Source organism: Canis lupus, chromosome 14 (genome assembly GCF_003254725.2).
Source record: "Canis lupus dingo isolate Sandy chromosome 14, ASM325472v2, whole genome shotgun sequence".
NCBI lineage: Eukaryota > Metazoa > Chordata > Mammalia > Carnivora > Canidae > Canis > Canis lupus.
This window is the reverse complement of record NC_064256.1, coordinates 341,236-359,068: the sequence shown is the minus strand read 5'-3', so window position 1 is coordinate 359,068 and position 17,833 is coordinate 341,236. Positions and strand designations below refer to the sequence as shown.

The 17,833-nt window shown below is 60.2% G+C and overlaps 1 protein-coding gene across 2 annotated transcripts in view; it reads left to right on the top strand.

Annotated features, from left to right (window-relative positions):
* The window catches only part of OBSCN (obscurin, cytoskeletal calmodulin and titin-interacting RhoGEF), a 132,925-nt gene that overhangs the window by 89,895 nt on the left and 25,197 nt on the right, over positions 1–17,833 (top strand). For both annotated transcript variants that reach the window (XM_025454938.3, XM_049093447.1), the window contains 25 exons: positions 694–966; positions 1,270–1,545; positions 1,838–2,125; positions 2,249–2,623; positions 3,443–3,816; positions 4,649–5,537; positions 6,243–6,521; positions 10,857–10,935; positions 11,151–11,275; positions 11,405–11,602; positions 12,077–12,109; positions 12,339–12,437; positions 12,646–12,864; positions 13,167–13,239; positions 13,453–13,520; positions 14,000–14,116; positions 14,226–14,365; positions 14,735–14,935; positions 15,046–15,128; positions 15,305–15,478; positions 16,309–16,465; positions 16,672–16,788; positions 16,864–17,028; positions 17,116–17,274; positions 17,464–17,641. In XM_025454938.3, the coding sequence (XP_025310723.1) occupies positions 694–966; positions 1,270–1,545; positions 1,838–2,125; positions 2,249–2,623; positions 3,443–3,816; positions 4,649–5,537; positions 6,243–6,521; positions 10,857–10,935; positions 11,151–11,275; positions 11,405–11,602; positions 12,077–12,109; positions 12,339–12,437; positions 12,646–12,864; positions 13,167–13,239; positions 13,453–13,520; positions 14,000–14,116; positions 14,226–14,365; positions 14,735–14,935; positions 15,046–15,128; positions 15,305–15,478; positions 16,309–16,465; positions 16,672–16,788; positions 16,864–17,028; positions 17,116–17,274; positions 17,464–17,641 (5,139 nt within the window). The remainder of the gene's footprint in view (positions 1–693; positions 967–1,269; positions 1,546–1,837; positions 2,126–2,248; positions 2,624–3,442; positions 3,817–4,648; positions 5,538–6,242; positions 6,522–10,856; positions 10,936–11,150; positions 11,276–11,404; positions 11,603–12,076; positions 12,110–12,338; positions 12,438–12,645; positions 12,865–13,166; positions 13,240–13,452; positions 13,521–13,999; positions 14,117–14,225; positions 14,366–14,734; positions 14,936–15,045; positions 15,129–15,304; positions 15,479–16,308; positions 16,466–16,671; positions 16,789–16,863; positions 17,029–17,115; positions 17,275–17,463; positions 17,642–17,833) is intronic.

The window sequence follows — 17,833 nt, the reverse complement described above, 5'->3', positions numbered from 1 at the left end:
ATCCTGCCTTCATTCCTATTCTGGTGTCCTCTCTTGTCACTCCTCCTGCCTAGACGACTACCCCACCCAGCTCAGTCATGCCCTGAGGTTCATTCTCCTGGAAGCCCACTCAGATATCACCTGCCCAAGGGGTGGTACGTGGCAGGAATGGGCCGTGGCAGGGGCAGGCCTGTGCAGCCAGGCACTGAGCTGGCATTGGGGCCAGGCACCCCCAGTCCTGAGCTCATGGCTTACAGAAGAAACCCATGCTCACTTAGTAAGACCAGTGTACTGTGCGCGGAAGAGGATTAGAGTGGGTCAGGAATAGGGACAGGACTGGTGTGTGTGAGTCAGGGAGCAGACTGGCCTGCCTCAGCTCTGGCTCAGGGCTGTCCCCGCAGGGGCACAGCTCTTGGGGTACAGGTGGAGGGTATGACCCTGGCTGTGGGTCAGGCAGCTCTGGGAACACCGCTGAGTAAGCCGTCTCACCTGGCTGGTGTGGAGAACCCCCTCCCTGGCCACAATTGAAGGCCACCAGAGCCATGATGCTGTGGGGGTGCATAGGCCCCAAGTGACACTGCATGCTGCTCTTCCCCTGGCAGCCTTATGTTCAGCCCTCAGACCCTTTTTCCGCGGGGGAGGCTCTTCCCCCTGACTGTGTGGAGTCAGTGCAGAGGAGGCCCCCACACGCCCTGAGCTGCCCGTTCCCCACAGCCAAGAACACCGTGGTGCGCGGTTTGGAGAACGTGGACACACTGGAAGGTGGCGAGGCACTGTTCGAGTGCCAGCTGTCCCGCCCTGAGGTGGCCGCCCACACCTGGCTGCTGGACGATGAGCCTGTGCACACCTCAGAAAACGCGGAGGTGGTCTACTTCGAGAACGGTCTTCGGCATCTGCTTCTGCTCAAAAACCTGCGGCCGCAGGACAGCTGCCGGGTGACCTTCCTGGCGGGGGATGTGGTGACTTCCGCATTCCTCACAGTCAGAGGTTAGGGGTGTGGGGGGCGCGCCTCTGAGGTACTTCCCACCGGATGCCGCGCCCCAGGTGTGTGGGAGCGGCGGGGCTGCAGGGTGGAGCCAGGTGTCTGAGACCCCTCCCACCGGATCCCGCCCAGGGAAGGTGCAGGCTGGGGTCGGGGGCGCTGGTCTTTGAGACCCCTCCTGCGCGGGCCGGGCCTCCTCCTCGGCCAGGGGACAGGGGCCGGGGCTGGCGGGCGCGGTGGCTCCGGGGGTTCCCCGCCCCGCCTCCAGGCAGCCCCTGGACGCGCTCACCGCAGACCCCGCCCCACAGGCTGGCGCCTGGACGTCCTGGAGTCGCCACAGGACGCGTCGGTGCGAGTTGGTGGGCCGGCCCGCTTTACCTGCACGCTGAGCGAGGCGGTGCCGGTGGGCGAGGCCACCTGGTACATCAATGGGGCCGCGGTGCAGCCGGACGACCCTGACTGGACGGTCACTGCAGATGGCAGCCACCACGCCTTGCTGCTGCGCGGTGCCCAGCCACACCACGCTGGCGAGGTCACCTTCGCCGCCCACGACGCCGTGGCCTCCGCGCGGCTCACCGTGCTGAGTGGGTGGCTCTGGAGACTGCTGCGGGGGCGGGAGTGTGTGTGGGTTGGGTGCTCAGCTGTTCTGGTCCCAGAGGGCCCGTCGGGTGGGCTCCGGCACACAGTCTCCCTGGTTCCCGAGCGCGGCCTTTGCTGTCTCAGAGGGTCTGGACCCCAAGCACAGCGGCTCACCAGCCTGTGGGGGTGGACCACCCGGCACCCACTCCCCACCCTGGGATCAGACCCCAGGCAGGCAGGCTGGGCACCTGCGGGCACTGATGGGGAGCCTCCACTGACCAGCCCCCCTCCCTGCAGGCCTCCCGGACCCCCCAGAGGACGCTGAGGTGGTGGCGCAAAGTGGCCGCTCTGTGACGCTGTCATGGGTGGCGCCAGCAAGCGATGGTGGCGGTGGGCTGTGCGGCTATCGGGTGGAGATGAAGGCGGCCACCACGGGCGAGTGGCAGCTGTGCCACGAGCTGGTGCCCGGGCCTGAGTGCATCGTGGACGGCCTGGCCCCCGGGGAGTCCTACCGCTTCCGCGTGGCAGCGGTGGGCCCAGTGGGGGCTGGGGAGCCAGTGCACCTGCCCCAGACAGTGAGGCTAGGTGAGTCGCTGTGCGCCCTGCGGCTATTGAGGGTGAAGTCTGCCCAGAGCACTCCTCTCCTGGTCTTCCCAGGCTGAGGAGCCTCGGGGCGTGTCTTTGCTGAGGTGGTGGTTTTGCCCGCAGAGCCCCCCGCTCCAGCACCCCCAGCTCCAGAGACCCGGGCTCCGGCACCCCCCACCCTAGTGCCCCCAGCTCCAGAGACCCGGGCTCCTGCGCACCCAGTTCCTGCGCCCCTGGCTCCCATGCTCCCTGCTCCAGAGACCCGGCAGGTGGGTGCCGGCGAGGACCTGTGTCTGGAGTGCGAGGTGGCCGAGGCAGGTGAGGTTGTCTGGCTGAAGGGGACGGAGCTCATCCAACCTGGCGGGCGCGTCCAGGTTCTCTGCCGGGGTCAGCAACATACGCTGGTCATCCGGGGCTTCTCGGCGGAGGACCAGGGGGAGTACTGCTGCAGCCCTGCCTGGGACCCCACCTCTTCTGCAGCCACTGCCTCCTTCCAGGGTGCGTCCTGGGGACCCAGTGGGGGTGGGAGGGCATGGGATGTGGGAATGAGCTGGGCCCTCATCCTCATTAGCTCCCTGGAGACAGTCAGGGGGTCCTCTTGAGGAGCCTGCCTCCTGCCAAACTGAAGCCTGGTGGGGGAGATGCACAGAATCCTGTGGCTCAGCTTCCTCAGAAGGCTGGCAGCTCAGCTCACACTGCTCCCCCACAGGACCCTGGCCAACCCTGCCCTGTGGGCCTCTGCCCTATGCCCCGCACCCTGCACCCCCAATGCTCTGTGTCCCTCCACCAGCCTTCTAAGCCTCCCCCTCATGCCCTGCACCCCACACCTCCCATGCTCTGCGTCCCCCCACCTGCACTCTGAGCCTCCCTCCTCCTACCTTTGAGTCCCTCACTCTGACTCCCCAACCCCATGCCCTGACCCCACCTCTATGCTCTGAGCACCGCCACACTATGGGCCCCCCACTCCGAACCACCCTCCCCTGAACTCATGCCCCCACCTCCTGTGCTCTGAGCCCCCCTAACACTATGAACCCCCCACAATATGAGCCCCTCCACACCATGAGCCCCCCTGCACCTGCACTGTCTCTGGCCTTCTGCTTGGTTCCACTCCCCCTGTGCAGGAGCCTGAGGTAGGTTGAGATCTGGCCTCCTCAGGGGAGCTGGGGCCCAGGGCCAGTCCAGAACCCCTAAATCCTTGTGCACAGTGGGCCTTCAGAGCTCTTGGCAGACCAGGCAGGCAGCGCAGTCAGCAGCCAAGGGCGGCCCAGGATCAAGGCTGTGTGCCCACCCTGCTGACCAGTGGCATGTCCTCCTCAGTGGAGCTGACCCCAGGATCCAGGGATGAGGCCCCTGTGCAGCCCAGCCTGCCCCCTGAGGCGGCCCAAGAGGGTGACCTGCACCTGCTGTGGGAAGCCCTGGCACGGAAGCGCCGCATGAGCCGTGAGCCCACGCTGGACTCCATCAGTGAGCTGCCCGAGGAGGACGGGCGCGTGCAGCGCCTGCGGCAGGAGGCAGAGGAAGCGGCCCCTGACCTGTCCGAGGACTACTCCACGGCAGACGAGCTGGCACGCACTGGGGAGGCTGACCTCTCGCACACCAGCTCTGATGACGAGTCCCGGGCAGGCACTCCTTCCCTGGTTACCTACCTCAAGAAGGCTGGAAGGCCCAGCACCTCACCCCCAGCCAGCAAGGTGAGTGCCCTGTGTGGCCTGCAGGGAGCAGCCTGGACGTCTTAGGTCTCCACTAGTCTTCCACCAGCCACCCTGCGTTGTTCCATCATCTGTCCACTTGATGCGAGCTTATACAGCCACCTATCCGCTCACTACCCATCTGCCAGCCGTTGTCCATACACCTGTTGTCCATTCACACATTGCCCAGCCACCACCCGTCCATCCACCCATCCTTATATCATCCAGCACCCATCCCTCCACCATTCACTCACTACCTCTCCATCCATCCATCCATCCATCCATCCATCCATCCATCCATCCACCATCTGTTTATCCATCCACTGCCCACCCATCCTTCCACCATTCACTCACTCATGTACCCGCCCACCATCCAACTATCTACTACCTATCTCAATGACGCACCCACCATTCACCCACCCACTTACCATCTCACCTACCCACCCACCCCTCATCCATCCACCCCTCACCCATCTACTCACCCATCTACCCATCCAGCACTCACCTATCTGCCCACCTCTTACCCATCCACCCACCCCACCATCCAACTGGCTGCTACGAGCTGGAACTGGTTTCTCTGTGGTGTCCCTCACAACCTGTCACTCTGTCTGGGTGACCACTTAGAGTGACTCAGGGAAGGTGGAGTTGCCTCTCCAGTGGCAGTAGGAGCCCTGAGGCATGTGATGGTTGACTAGTTGTTGGGTGGGCAGGAAGTGGCTCCACGTGGAGCTGGGGCAGCAGACCTGGGCTTTGCTTCCTGTTCCGCTCCATACATCCCTGCCCCATCCTGGCCCTGTCACAGGCCTCAGTTTCCAAACCTTCCCTGTGTGCACAGGTCGGGGTTCCCACAGTCCCATCTGGGAGGCCACAGAAGCATCAGGAGCAGCCAGCTGCAGCTCGCTCTGCACCAGCAGACCTGAGGGCTGAGGACCTGAGTGACCCGTCCATGGACAAAGCAGCCGTGAAGATCCAGGCTGCCTTTAAGGGCTACAAGGTCCGCAAGGAGATGAAGCAGCAGGAGGGACCTGCGTTCTCCCGCACGTTCAGGGACACTGAGGTCCAGGTGGGGGATGTCCTGCGTCTGGAGTGTGTGGTGTCCAGCAAGGCAGACGTGCGTGCCTGCTGGCTGAAGGATGGTGTGGAGCTGACTGACGGCCGGCACCACCACATCGACCAGCTTGGGGACGGCACCTGTTCTCTGCTGGTCACGGGCCTGGGCCGTGCTGATGCCGGCCGCTACACCTGCCAGGTGAGCAGCAAGTTCGGCCATGTGGCCCACAGCGCGTGTGTGGTGGTCAGCGGGACAGAGAGTGAGGCGGAGAGCTCCTCGGGGGGTGAGCTGGATGACGCCTTCCGCCGGGCAGCCCGGCGGTTGCACCGCCTCTTCCGCACGAAGAGCCCCACCGAGGTTTCAGATGAAGAGATCTTCGTCAGTGCAGATGAGGGCCCCGCGGAGCCCCAGGAGCCCCAGGAGCCCGGGGACTGGCAGACCTACCATGAAGATGAGCGCTTCGTCTACATCCGCTTCGAGTCACTCGCTGAGTCCCAGCGCGCTGCCGCGTGCTTCCGGGAGATGTTTGGCACCATGGGCATCGGGGTGGACATCAGCTTGTCGGAGCAGGGGCCCCGGGGGGTGGAGATGCGCATCAGCAAAGTGGCCCCGGCCCCTGCGGCACCCCAGGAGAGGGCGCTCCCCGCGCTCCCCGCGCTGACCTCCGAGGCTGGTGAGTCTGCTTGTGGCCTGGGGTGGGACAGGACAGAGGGGCACGGGGCTGGCCCAGGGGACTCCTGAGCTGGAAGAGCCCTGAATTTATGGGTAGACAGAGCTCGCTGTTCGTCCTGGCTCTACCTGTCATGAGCCAGCCTCTGCGGGCCTCGGGGTCCTGCTCTGTGAAGTGGGTAGAGGAACCCTGGCTTTCCACAGCTTGTGTGTTTTGCTCCGTGAGGGTTTGGAATACAAGTATTCTAAAAGAAGGGGTTCCATGCCCCCATCATCTATCTGCTCCAGCAACTGAAGCCTTTACACTCTTTGCTTGTGACTCCCTGGGAGCTGTGAAGGGTGTGATATAACATGTAACCCATGGCGTCATGTCTGGAAACCTCCGTGTAATTTGGGGCTGTCCTCATGCTTGCAACCCCTGGACCCCCAGCCCACACAGCCTTTGTCTGCCCTCAGATCCCCCTCCTGCTGTCTCCTGGCTTCTATTCCTCTAGCGTCTCAGTGGCCTGAGACACAGGCTGGCAGGGCACAGATTCTCCCAGAGAATGGGGGGAGGCTGGCGGAGGCACAGTCCTGTTCCACCTGGGAGCCCGCCAGCACTCCCACTTGAGCATGCCGTGCAGATGATGCAGACTGAGGGGCCGGCAGCTGGGGTGGCTGGGGGAAAAGCCCGGGGCTGAACCCCTGTACACCCATCTATCCATCCTAGCCCCGGTGTTCCTGACTGAGCTGCAGAATCAAGAAGTGCTGGATGGGTATCCCGTGAGCTTCGACTGTGTGGTGGCAGGCCAGCCTGTGCCCACCGTGTGCTGGTTCAAGGACGGCAGGATGCTGGAGGAGGATGACCACTACATGATCAGTGAGGACCAGCAGGGCGGCCACCAGCTCATCATTACGGCCGTGGTGCCCGCAGACATGGGCGTCTACCGCTGCATGGCTGAGAACAGTGTGGGTGTGTCCTCTACCAAGGCGGAGCTCCGTGTAGACCGTGAGTGTGGCCCCAGGGTAGAAGCTGGGAGCGGTGGGGCGGGGTGGCCGGAGGACCCAGAGAGCACTCGTGTCAGGTCATGCGGGATTTGGAACCACAGGGGCTGGGGGGCCTTACCTCCTTGGGGGGTGTCTAAGCTGGGGATGGGCCTGGGGACTTTGGAGATGCCCCAGGCACGTGTGGGTGACTGGCTGTGCTGAGATAAGAAGTGGGTATTTGGTCTCGTCCCTGGCTCCTAGCACATAGTTCCTAAGTCCCCCGAATCTCCTCCAGTGACAAGGGGACAGGAGGCCTATTTTAGTCCAGCACAGTGACTCCTGGTGGGCCTCACATGAGTACTTGAGTATGTCCATCTTATTTTTGAGAAAAGTGCAGGAGCAACTAAGTGGAGGAAGGTTAGACTTTTAGATTCCAGGATAGAATCTCATGGTGCTGGAGGAGTTGGGATGTTTATAAACAAAACATTAGACCTTGGCCTCAAACAAAAATCAGCTCAACATGGATTACGTCCATAAATACAAGATATGAAAGTATGATACTTTCAGAAAAAAAAAAAAGGAAGACATCTTTAGGAGCCACAGCCAGGAAAAAACTTCTTAGATTTGACACTAAAGCAACACCTGCAAAAGGGAAAATTGGTAAAATTTTCTCTGTGTGGATGGACCTCAGGATGGGAGAATGTGTCTACAAACCACATGTCCAGTAAAGAGCTATATCTTAAAAAAATATATATAAAGAATGCTTAGCAGTAAATGGTAAAAAATAAATAAATAAAAATTAAAAATCCAGTTAGAACAAAGCAAAATACATGTCCAGATGTTCACAGGAGAGGACACGCACACGGGAGCTGTCTGCATCATTAGGCGGCAGGGAAATGCTGACGAAACCCCAGCGAGAGATAACACGCTGTGCCCAGGGTGTAGTGACAGGGGTCGCTCATTCCTTGCTGGCGGGAACGTCACGTGGACATGTTCTCTGGAAACGAGCATGGCAGCGTCCCAGCTGGAGACCCAAGCATCTATGGGGTGTGGGCAGGACTGTCCTCCCTGATGGATTCCCCCATCCTGCCTCTGTGGGCCTACGGCCTGCGTGTGTTTCCAAGGGTCTGAGACACGCGGCCCACTGGGGTCCTGGGCACATGTGAAGGGGCCACGGGGCCACAGGCGCGCCCTTAGCAGCACGGCTGCAAACAGCTGGCCGGGTCCCTCGAACCAGACAAAATCGTACATGTTGGCCCACATAGAAGGGATTTCACTTTGCGGTGGGGATGTGAATTTTGGCTCCGCTTTACTTCTGCCTGAAGGACATCTTCCGGCATCTTTTCCGTAGCCTGAGCGTGCTATAGTTCTTCCAGCTTTTGTATGCCTGGAGAAAACATCTGCGTGTCTGTGGTGGTTCAGAAAGATATTGTTGCGCAGACAACCTTTGTAGCTTGCATTGCTTCCGCTGAGAAGCAGGACGCCACTCGTATCTTCATTTCTCTGTGCAAAACTCGCCTTTACTCTTAGGATTGGGATGCTTTAGACACTTGCATGCCATAAAAATGCGCCGTTTGAAAACGTATATTTGTCGTGTCGCACAAGTGTCGCTGCCATCAGGTGCCAGGACATTTCTGTGATCCCGGAAAGAAGCCCTATATACATATATGTGTTCTGGGTACTGGGTCATTATCAGATACATGATTTTCGAATTATTTTCCCCATTCTGAGGATTTTCTTTCCACTTTCTGAATGGTGTTCATTGATGTACAAAAATTTCTAATTGTGATGAACTCCATTGCTTCTTTGGTTGCTTGTACGTTTGTTGTCACGTCTACAAGACCATTGCCCGATCCGACGTTATAAAGATCTGCACCCCTGTTTTTTTCTAAGAGTTTCATGGTTTTAGCTCTTGTGTGTAGACTTCATTTGGGTGTATGGTGTGAAAGGCCCCAATCCATTCTTGTGGAAATACAGTTGTTCCAGGACCGATCGTAGAAAAGACTATTTTCCTTCATAAAACTGTCTTGGAACTCGTGTCAGACACTGATTTCCATGACATACATGGGTCTATTTCTGGTCTCCTACCTCTCTCCCATTTATCGATATGTCTGTCATTCTGCCAACCCCACACCATCTTGGTTCTTGTAGCTTCATGCTCAGTGTTGAAGTTGAGACAAGTGAGTCCTCCAGCTTTGCTCTTGTGCACGATTGTTTGGAGCATCTGAGTCCCTGGCATTTTTATATGACTTTTAGGATCAGTTTCTCAAAGTCCTCCAAAATGGCCTCTGGGTATTTTTAAGGATTTCCTTCTTTTTGCTGGTCTTAAGTACTCTGACGGTGCTGTTCTTGGGTGTGCTTTTCTTTATGTTCTCTTGTGCTTGCAGTTCACTGAGCCACTTGGGATTTGGCATTTCTAGTTTTCTCATCAAGTTTGGAAGTGTTTTTGGCTGTTATTTTTTCAAGTGTGTTAACTTTCCCCCTCGTCTGGGGACCTCAGTCACATGCACATGAAGCTGTGTGAAGCTGTGTGATGCTACCACATGCTGACACACTTCCCTTACAATTCTTGCCGCCATGCACTTCATTTCCTGCGGTTTGTACCTTTACTTGCTTCCCTTCACTGTTCTGTCATTGCTCACCTGCCATCCATCCCGTCGTTGTATTTTTCTTCTCTACAACTTCTTGAGTCTTTTTCACATGCTCTGTGTCTCTGACGATTTGGAGACATGTATGCAGTCCTAATACTTTGACTTCCTTCTCTGCCAGTTCCACCTGCACCGTCCTGGCTTGGTTTTGCCCCACTGGGTAGTGTTTTCCTGCCTGCGAGCATGTTTGGTGGTCCTTGACTGGATGCCTGCCCTCGTGGGGGCTGCATACTTTACCTCTGCAGGCCTAAGGTCTTCCTCTTAGGTGGGGAGCAGGCTCAGTCCAGGGCTGATCCCCTCCCTCTGCTGAGGGCCTGAAGCCATCCACTGGGGAAGTTCCCAGTCCGATTGGAAACATGACGTCCTCTACGCTGTTTTAATGGCCCCTCAGGTGTCTCTGCCCCTGCGTGCACGTGCCAGCCAGTGCTCTGCTGAATCCTCCAGGAGAGAGTTCACTGCCTCTGCAGCATTCTGTTGTCTGGCTTCTGTCCTGTGGACACCAGCTCCTCTACTCAGGGTCTACCTAGCTCTGCCTCAGTTGCTCCTCCTGGACCTGGAAACTCAAGGCAGGAAGCTGGGGCTCATTATTGTTTCCTATCTGTAAGGGGTCAACAAGAAATTCTCTGATACCAGTTGGGGGTCCTACAATTAACTCCGCTCTGCCCCCATCCACGTGGAGTCACACCCCACAGGCCACCTCACAGCAGACGCCAGCCACAGTCCAGGGGTCGCCCCCGCTGACCCCCCAGCTACAGACCAGAGGCTCCCACGGCCCCTCCTCGGGTCTCTGAACTTGGCTGGAGCGGCTCAGATCTCAGAGAAATGTCTGACGTTACCAGCTTATTATCCAAGGCTGTGACCTGGGGCCAGCCCCGGGGCAGGTCACTCTTTCCACGTCTCCATGTGCTCACCAGCTCCAAGCTCCCCAAGTCCGACCTCCCAGGTTTTCATGGGGCCTCATGATGCGGGTGTGATTGGTTACATCACTGGGCATTGGTGACTGATCCCCTCTTCCTTCCCAGAGGTCAGGGGGTTGGACTGAAGCATCCAACCCTCTGCTCCCTGGGTTGGGTCCCCTGGCCACTCACCCCCATCCTGAGGGGCTGCCCAAGGTCACCTCAGTACGTAACAAAGACACCTCACGGCTCTCAGCACAGGAAATGCTAAGGGTTTTAGGAGCTCCTTGCCAGGATCCTGGGACAAAGACCAAATGTGTGTTTCTTATTCTAAATCCCACGATCACAACCATTGTTCCTGACATCTTGTTTGGGCGGAGGCAGGATGGGGGAGGCTGTCTTGGTCCCGCTGCTCTAACAGGTGCCACGGAGCATCTGGCTTAAACAGAAGGTTCCTGCTCCTGGTTCTGGAGGCTGCACGTCTGAGCTCAGGCGCCAGCGTGTTGGGTTCCAGCATGGGTCCCCTAGCGGGTAAAACTGGAAGACACAGCCCTGCCTGTCATGAGGCCCAGAATCACCCAGGGTTGGCAATTTGTTGGGGCCTGCAGTTAGCTCCAGGCCTGGAAGCACGGGCTGGTGACAGCCTGGGTGCAGAGGGCCACTGGCAGCCACGTACCCCATGGCGTCTGCCCCAGGAATGCGTGTAGCTCCCAGGGATGGCCTTGAAGTGAGAGCTGGTGGCTGGCCCTGGGATGGGGCTGTGCCCAGGCAGGCGGGACACAAGCCTCACTGCGACCACTGTTCCTTTCCCAGTGACCAGCACAGACTATGAAACTGCGGCAGATGCCACAGAGACCTCCTCCTACTTCAGCGCCCAGGGCTACCTGTCCAGGTAGAGGACCATACACAGGCGGGCTGTCCCCCAGCAGGTGGCGGCACCCCAGCGGGTGGCACTAAGAGAATCTGAATGCTGGAGCTCTGATCCAGGCCCCAGCAGTGTCTGTCCAGCACACAGGGCCCTCAGAAGCCACCATGGCTGACCTGACTCCCAGGTGCTGGGCTCCTTGCTGGTCCACCTCACTGCACCTTCTTTGTTCCCCCCACCAGCCGGGAGCAAGAGGGTACGGAATCTACCTCGGAGGAGGGGCAGCTGCCCCAGGTGGTGGAGGAGCTGAAAGATCTCCAGGTGGCCCCCGGCACACGCCTGGCCAAGTTCCAGGTCAAAGTGAAAGGTGAGAAAGGGAGAAAGGCCAGGAGCCGTGATATAACCGTGCAGTCTGAGCGGTACCAGGTCCCAGGGGGCTGTAGGGTGGTGCCCCCAGGACGGGGGCTCTGTGCTGACCACTCTCCTGTGGCCCCAGGCTACCCGGCACCCCGACTGTACTGGTTCAAAGATGGGCAGCCCCTGACGGCTTCTGAGCACATCCACATGGCTGACCGGAAGAAGCTGCACACCCTGGAGGTCGTGTCGGTCACCTGCGAGGATGATGGCCAGTACTCGGCCTACATCAGCAACGCTGTGGGCGCTGCCTACTCGTCCGCTCGGCTGATTGTCCGGGGTGGGTGTGAGGACTGGGTGGTGGCTATAGGCCGTGCGGGGGGCTGGGGGGCCCTGAGACACAACAGGCAGGCGTGCGGGCACCAGGAGACCACACGGAGGAAGATGCCAAGGGGCACTGTGGGAGGGGAGGTCTGAGCTTCCTTGTTTTCCAAAGTTCTGAGCACTGACGGCAAGGTGCTTCCAGTCTGGGCCTGGCTGGCCCTATGCTGCCTAGTCTGTCTCCAGCCTCCACTGAGACCTTGCGTAGGCTCCAGAGGGACACCACGCTCCAGGGGCCATGGGGTGTAGGTGGCATCAACCTGGGTTCACATAGCCTCAGTGTGAACTTCCCGGCTGCGTGGCCTGGGTCTTGGGAAGTGTGTAAAGGAGTGGGTGGGGCCCACAGGGGAGCCCCACCCTCAGCAGGTGCAGGGCCCTGGGCAGGAGGACCCTGGCTGCTATAGGCCTGATTTCCATTTCTTGCCTCTTTCAGGCCCCAAAGATCCTGAAGAGAAGCCCGCGTCGGGTGAGCAGAATTTGGAGGGCAGAGGGGGCGGGTGGCTCCCCCAAAGCGCATGAGGGACACAACCTCGTGATGCAGATGGAGGCAGGCTGGGAGGAGGGTTGGGTATAGGCTGTGGAAACCCAGCCCTGGGCAGGATGAGGCTGGGACCTGGAGGCTGTGGCTGGGCTGGGTGCCCCAACAGGGAGTAGGCTCCCCAGGTGCTGGTCACCACTGCCTGCTGTTTCTCCAGATGTGCAGCAGCAGCTGGTACCACCCCGGTTCCTGGAAAGATTCACCTCCAAAAAAGTGAAGAAAGGCTCCAGCATCACCTTCTCAGTGAAGGTGGAAGGTAGGGTGCTCCTACCTCCCTGCCCCCACCTGGGACCCCCCCCCCCAACTGGGGAGGCTCAGAGCAGGTACCTCCCTGCCCCTCACCGGGGATTCCCTCATCTCCCCGGGAGGCTCAGAGGAGGCCCCTTCCTGCCCCCACCTACGACTCCCCCAGGGAGCTCAGAGGCGACCCCCACCCCTCAGAGGGCCTGTCCGCCTGCCTGCAGGATTCCCGGCCCCAGCTGTGCACTGGCTTCGGGAGGAGGCTGAGCGCGGTGTGCTGTGGATTGGCCGCGACACGCCAGGCTACACAGTGGCCAGCTCTGCCCAGCAGCACAGCCTGGTCCTGCTGGACGTGGGCAGGCCGCACCAGGGCACCTACACTTGCATCGCTACCAATGCTGCCGGCCAGGCCCTCTGCTCTGCCAGCCTGCACGTCTCTGGCTGTGAGTCCCCTCCAGGGTCGGGACCTACTTAGGACACGTCCACCAAGCCCCCAACTTGGAGGCTACAGCCCCTGGTGGGCCAGCTCCCATCCCCGTTCTGCCAGTTGTGCTCAGCTGGCCGGGACCCTCCTAGAAGCCCCCTGCCACCCTTAGTGTTTCCTTCCTGGGCCCTGCTCAATCTTGGGGCTCCCGGGGGACCAGAGCCAAGTCCCCTGGGGCCCCAGATGTCCTGGACCAGGTGTCAACCAGAAGTGGCTCAGGGCTTGGGCCAACATGTGTTGACTCACCTGTTCTCCTGACAGTGCCTAAGGAGACCAGGGTGGCGGAGGAGCATGCTGGGGTGAAGGAGGCTCTCATCTCTACTTTCCTACAAGGGTGAGTGCAGGGAGCAGGCCTAGGAGCAGGGTGTCCCAGCCCTGGGGGTACAGTGCTGTTGTGGGGGAGGGAACCCCATCTAGACTGCAGCCCAAACCTGCCCCGCGAGGGCTCTGTGGCTCGGGCCAGCCCTGGCCTACCCTGTGCCTCAGTGTTCCCATTGTGAAAAGAGGACTTTGCTGAGGCATTCCTCAGGATACCGCTCCCCTTCAGGACCCAAGCCATTTCCACACAGATGTCAGAACCTGTGGGATTCGCTGACCTTGCTGGGCAGAGGAAAGGTACGAGCTGGTTGGGAGCATGTTGTTGCAGGGTGGGGGCCGACATGCCCCTGGCAGGGGTGAGGCCTGGAGGGGCTGCCCCAGGCTGTATGCCCCTAGGAATGCCTGCTCGCCTTCCCCTGGAGGCCTTGTGGCCCTAGGCTCAGGGCTCCCCTCCAGCAGGCCTGGAGGCAGATGGCATCTGAGAGCAGGGTAAGGGTGGTGCAGGACGCATGTGCTGGGCATGTCCTTGTCAGGACCTCCTATTTCCTGGATCCACCCCCCATCCCCAGCAGGGTCTGCCTGCTGACCTTTGGGGTCACCCAGGCAGCTCTCATTTCACCTAGCCCGGCCCTGCAAAGCTCCTTGCAGTGGTGGCCTCACATCTGTGTGCTCCTTGGCACTGCTGGCCGACTGAGCCCAGCACGGGACCTGGAGGGGCTTCCCGGGCATGTGTGGGGGCATGTGTCCAGCTGAGCTGGGTTGTGGACCCCCCGCAGAGCCCACAGCAGTGGAGGCCCGTGGCCACTTGTCCCTGTCTGAGGTGGGCACAGAGGAGTTCCTGCAGAAGCTCACATCCCAGATCACCGAGATTGTGTCGGCCAAGATCACACATGGTGAGGGCACCACAGGCTGTGGAGCGAGGGCGGGGTTTCCCTTGTCCATCCACCCCGGGGACTCATGGGGGGAGCCCTTCCTGGGTGTCACCTGCCCTGCATCCCCTAGCCAAGCTGCAGGTGCCGGGAGGTGACAGCGATGAGGAATCCAAGACGCCTTCCGCATCCCCCTGGCATGGCCGTTCCCGCCCCTCCTCCAGTGTCCAGGAGTCGTCCTCAGAGTCAGAGGATGGAGACTCACGAGGCGAGGTGCTCTGCCAGCAGGGGTGGGCAGGTCACAGGGGGTGTGAGGTAGGGTGGAGGGCACACATCTGGGTGGCACCCCTGAGGCTGTGCCTTGGCCCTCTGGCGTGACCTCTCTACCACCCCCCTGATGGGATTCCCATCAGGAGAGATGTGTTGAGCCTGTTCTGGAACTCTATGGAATCTCAGGATGGCTTTTCCCACCACTTAATGCGAGGCACCCTGTAGCCTCTGGGGTCCTTAGGGGCTGGGGTGCCTTGGGAAGCCTGGGTGGCCACCTGCCCTGGTCCCGCCCCTCTGGGGTCCTTAGGGGCTGGGGGAGGGCTATAGGCCAGGCTGGCACCCCTGGGGTCTGACTCAGCATCATCTCTCCAGATCTTTGATATCTACGTGGTCACGGCTGACTACTTGCCCCTGGGGGCAGAGCAGGATGCCCTCTCACTGCGGGAGGGCCAGTACGTGGAGGTGCTAGACTCGGCCCACCCCCTGCGCTGGCTCGTGCGCACCAAACCCACCAAATCCAGCCCCTCTCGGCAAGGCTGGGTGTCCCCTGCTTACCTGGACAGGCGGCTTAAGGTACTGGACGGCTGGGGTGGGGCCTGGGATTGTCGTCCCCCGTGAGGACAGGAGCCCGACTCCCACAGGGTGGGGCCAGAGCCTAGGCCACACTCCCATTTTCTCACCAGCTGTCACCCGAGTGGGGGCCCACCGAGGCCCCCGAGTTCCCGGGGGAGGCCGTGTCTGAGGATGAATACAAGACAAGGCTGAGGTGAGGGTCCAGCAGGCGGGGATGTGAGCGGCTTTGTGGTGGTGAGGTGGACTTGGGACTGCTCTCTCCCTACTTCACCGGGCTTGCTTTGACAGTGGGTGGCAAGCTGCGTGGCAGGGGGAGGCCGAGTACCCCCTTCAATGCTCCTGGATCCCCCTCGCCCTGTCCCCTCCCAGCTCCATCATCCAGGACCTGCTGAGCTCTGAGCAGACCTTTGTGGGTAAGCTGCAGTTCCTGCAGAGCCACCACGTGCAGCACCTGGACCGCTGCCCTCACGTGCCCACGGCTGTGGCCAGCCAGAAGGCGGTCATCTTCCGCAACGTGCAGGACATCTGCCGCTTCCACAGCAGGTGGGTGGGCAGGCGGGCGTGTCCTCAAGGGTGCACAAATGTGCCAGGCACTCGTGTACAGTGTGAGTAGTGCACAGCTGAGAGTGATGCCTGCACACACGTGCAGATACACGCCATACAGAGGTACACACATGCCCACATACATGCATATGTGAGAGAACTTTGCTGACTTGATTTACTCTTCAGTGCACCACACTCCTGTATGAGGACACAAATGGGAACACCCATGGAAGCCCCTGCAGTATACTTACCTGCCGCCAACACATGTACATGAGAACACTCTGGAAACTTACCCATACACATGACAGGCACACTCTCCTACGTGCAGGCCTGCATTCACATGCACACTCTTATATGTGTTTATCTACGTTCCTAACATCAAATAAATATGTAATCTTTTATCTTATTTTGCTCAATAAAATTGTTCAGAAGATCAAAAGTGGTAAAAACAATATAAAATTTAACATTTTAATACTGATGTACACTGTTTTACTTAACACTTTGGGGAGCAACTGCCTCTGACTTGAAGAAAACACTTTTTTTATGCTAATGTAATCTGTTTTTTGTAATGGCATGAGCAAATAAAGGGATGCTTGTTAAAAAATATATATGTGGCACACATACCTGCTCACGCACAGCTGCATGAACATGAACTTCCTTGCCTGCCTACACAGCACACATGCACACAGACATGCATGCCTCATGCCCCACGCCTGCAGCCCCCACAGCCCAGCATACTCATTCCCGAGCAGCCCAGCTGTGGGCAGCAGGCTGTTGCCTCCCAAACCCGAGGGCTCGCCTCCCTGTGACTACCCTGCCCTCCACCATAGCTTCCAGCGGGAGCTGCAGAGCTGTGACACGGATGACGATGTGGCCATGTGCTTCATCAAGAATCAGGCGGCCTTCGAGCAGTACCTGGCATTCCTGGTGGGCCGAGTACAGGCTGAGTCAGCAGTGGTCAGCCCGGCTGTGCAGGAGTTCTACAAGGTACCCCCACCTGGGCCCCTGCAGCCCTGTGCTCACCTTCAGGTGGTGACACAGTGGGGCCGGGGTATGGCTGGCCTGGGGACAGGGGCAGTGAGTGTGTGCGCGCGTGCACCCCGATGCCCCCGCCCTCCAGCACCCCCCCTCTGGTGACACTGGTCATCTGGGGAGCCTTGTGTGTCCCCAACCCCGGCCTGCGGTTCTCACAGAAATACACAGAAGAGGTGCTGTCGGCTGCAGACCCCTCGCAGCCGCCCCCACCACCCCTGCAGCACTTTCTGGAACAGCCCGTGGAGCGGGTCCAGCAGTACCAGGCCCTGCTCAAGGTAGGGGGTGCATTGCTTGGGCCACCCTCCCCGACCCTCCCCTGCACCACCGGGGCCTGACGCCATGTCCCCCAGGAGCTGATCCGCAACAAGGCAAGGAACGCGCAGAACTGTGCGCTGCTGGAGCAGGCGTACGCTGTGGTGTCGGCCCTGCCGCAGCGCGCTGAAAACCAGCTGCACCTGTCACTCATGGAGAACTACCCGGGCACCCTGGAGGCACTGGGCGAGCCCATCCGTCAGGTCTGGGATGCAGGACACGGCCTGTCGCCTGGGCAGGGCTCCTTGGCGGCCGGGCACCGGGCTCACCACTTGCGCGTGCTCCCCCAGGGCCACTTCATCGTGTGGGAGGGGGCACCGGGCGCACGGATGCCCTGGAAGGGCCACCACCGGCACGTCTTCCTGTTCCGCCATCACCTGCTGGTCTGTAAGCCCCGCAGGGATTCCCGCACCGACACTTTCAGCTACGTCTTCCGGAACATGATGAAGGTCTGCGGGCGCCTGCGGAGCCAGGGCAAGGGGGGTGGGGTGGAGGCTGCAGGGCAGGGGGGTGCGGGCGGGGAAGGGGGTACTGCACAGGGGTGGCGGGTAGGGCAGGGGGCTGGTGGGCAGGTGGGGACCCCAGGGCGAGGGCTGAGGCCTGCTTCCAGGCAGTCAGCCTGTGTTCCGCCCCTACAGCTGAGCAGCATCGACCTCAACGACCAGGTGGAGGGTGATGACCGTGCCTTTGAGGTGTGGCACGAGCGGGAGGACTCCGTGCGGAAGTACGTGCTGCAGGCGCGGACAGTCATCACCAAGAGCTCCTGGGTGAAGGAGATCTGCGGCCTACAGCAGCGCCTGGCCCTGCCTGTGTGGCGTGAGTGCACATGGCCCCTGGCCCCGGGGACACAGGACACACTCCATCTGGGGCACAGTCAGCTCAGCCTGCTGGCAGCCTGAGCGGGGGAGTGGGGCTGACCCCGACTTGAGCATAGGGGAGCCTCGGGAATCATACAGGGGCCCCCCAGTGCAGGATGGGCCACCCAGTACAGGACAGGGGTGTCTCGGG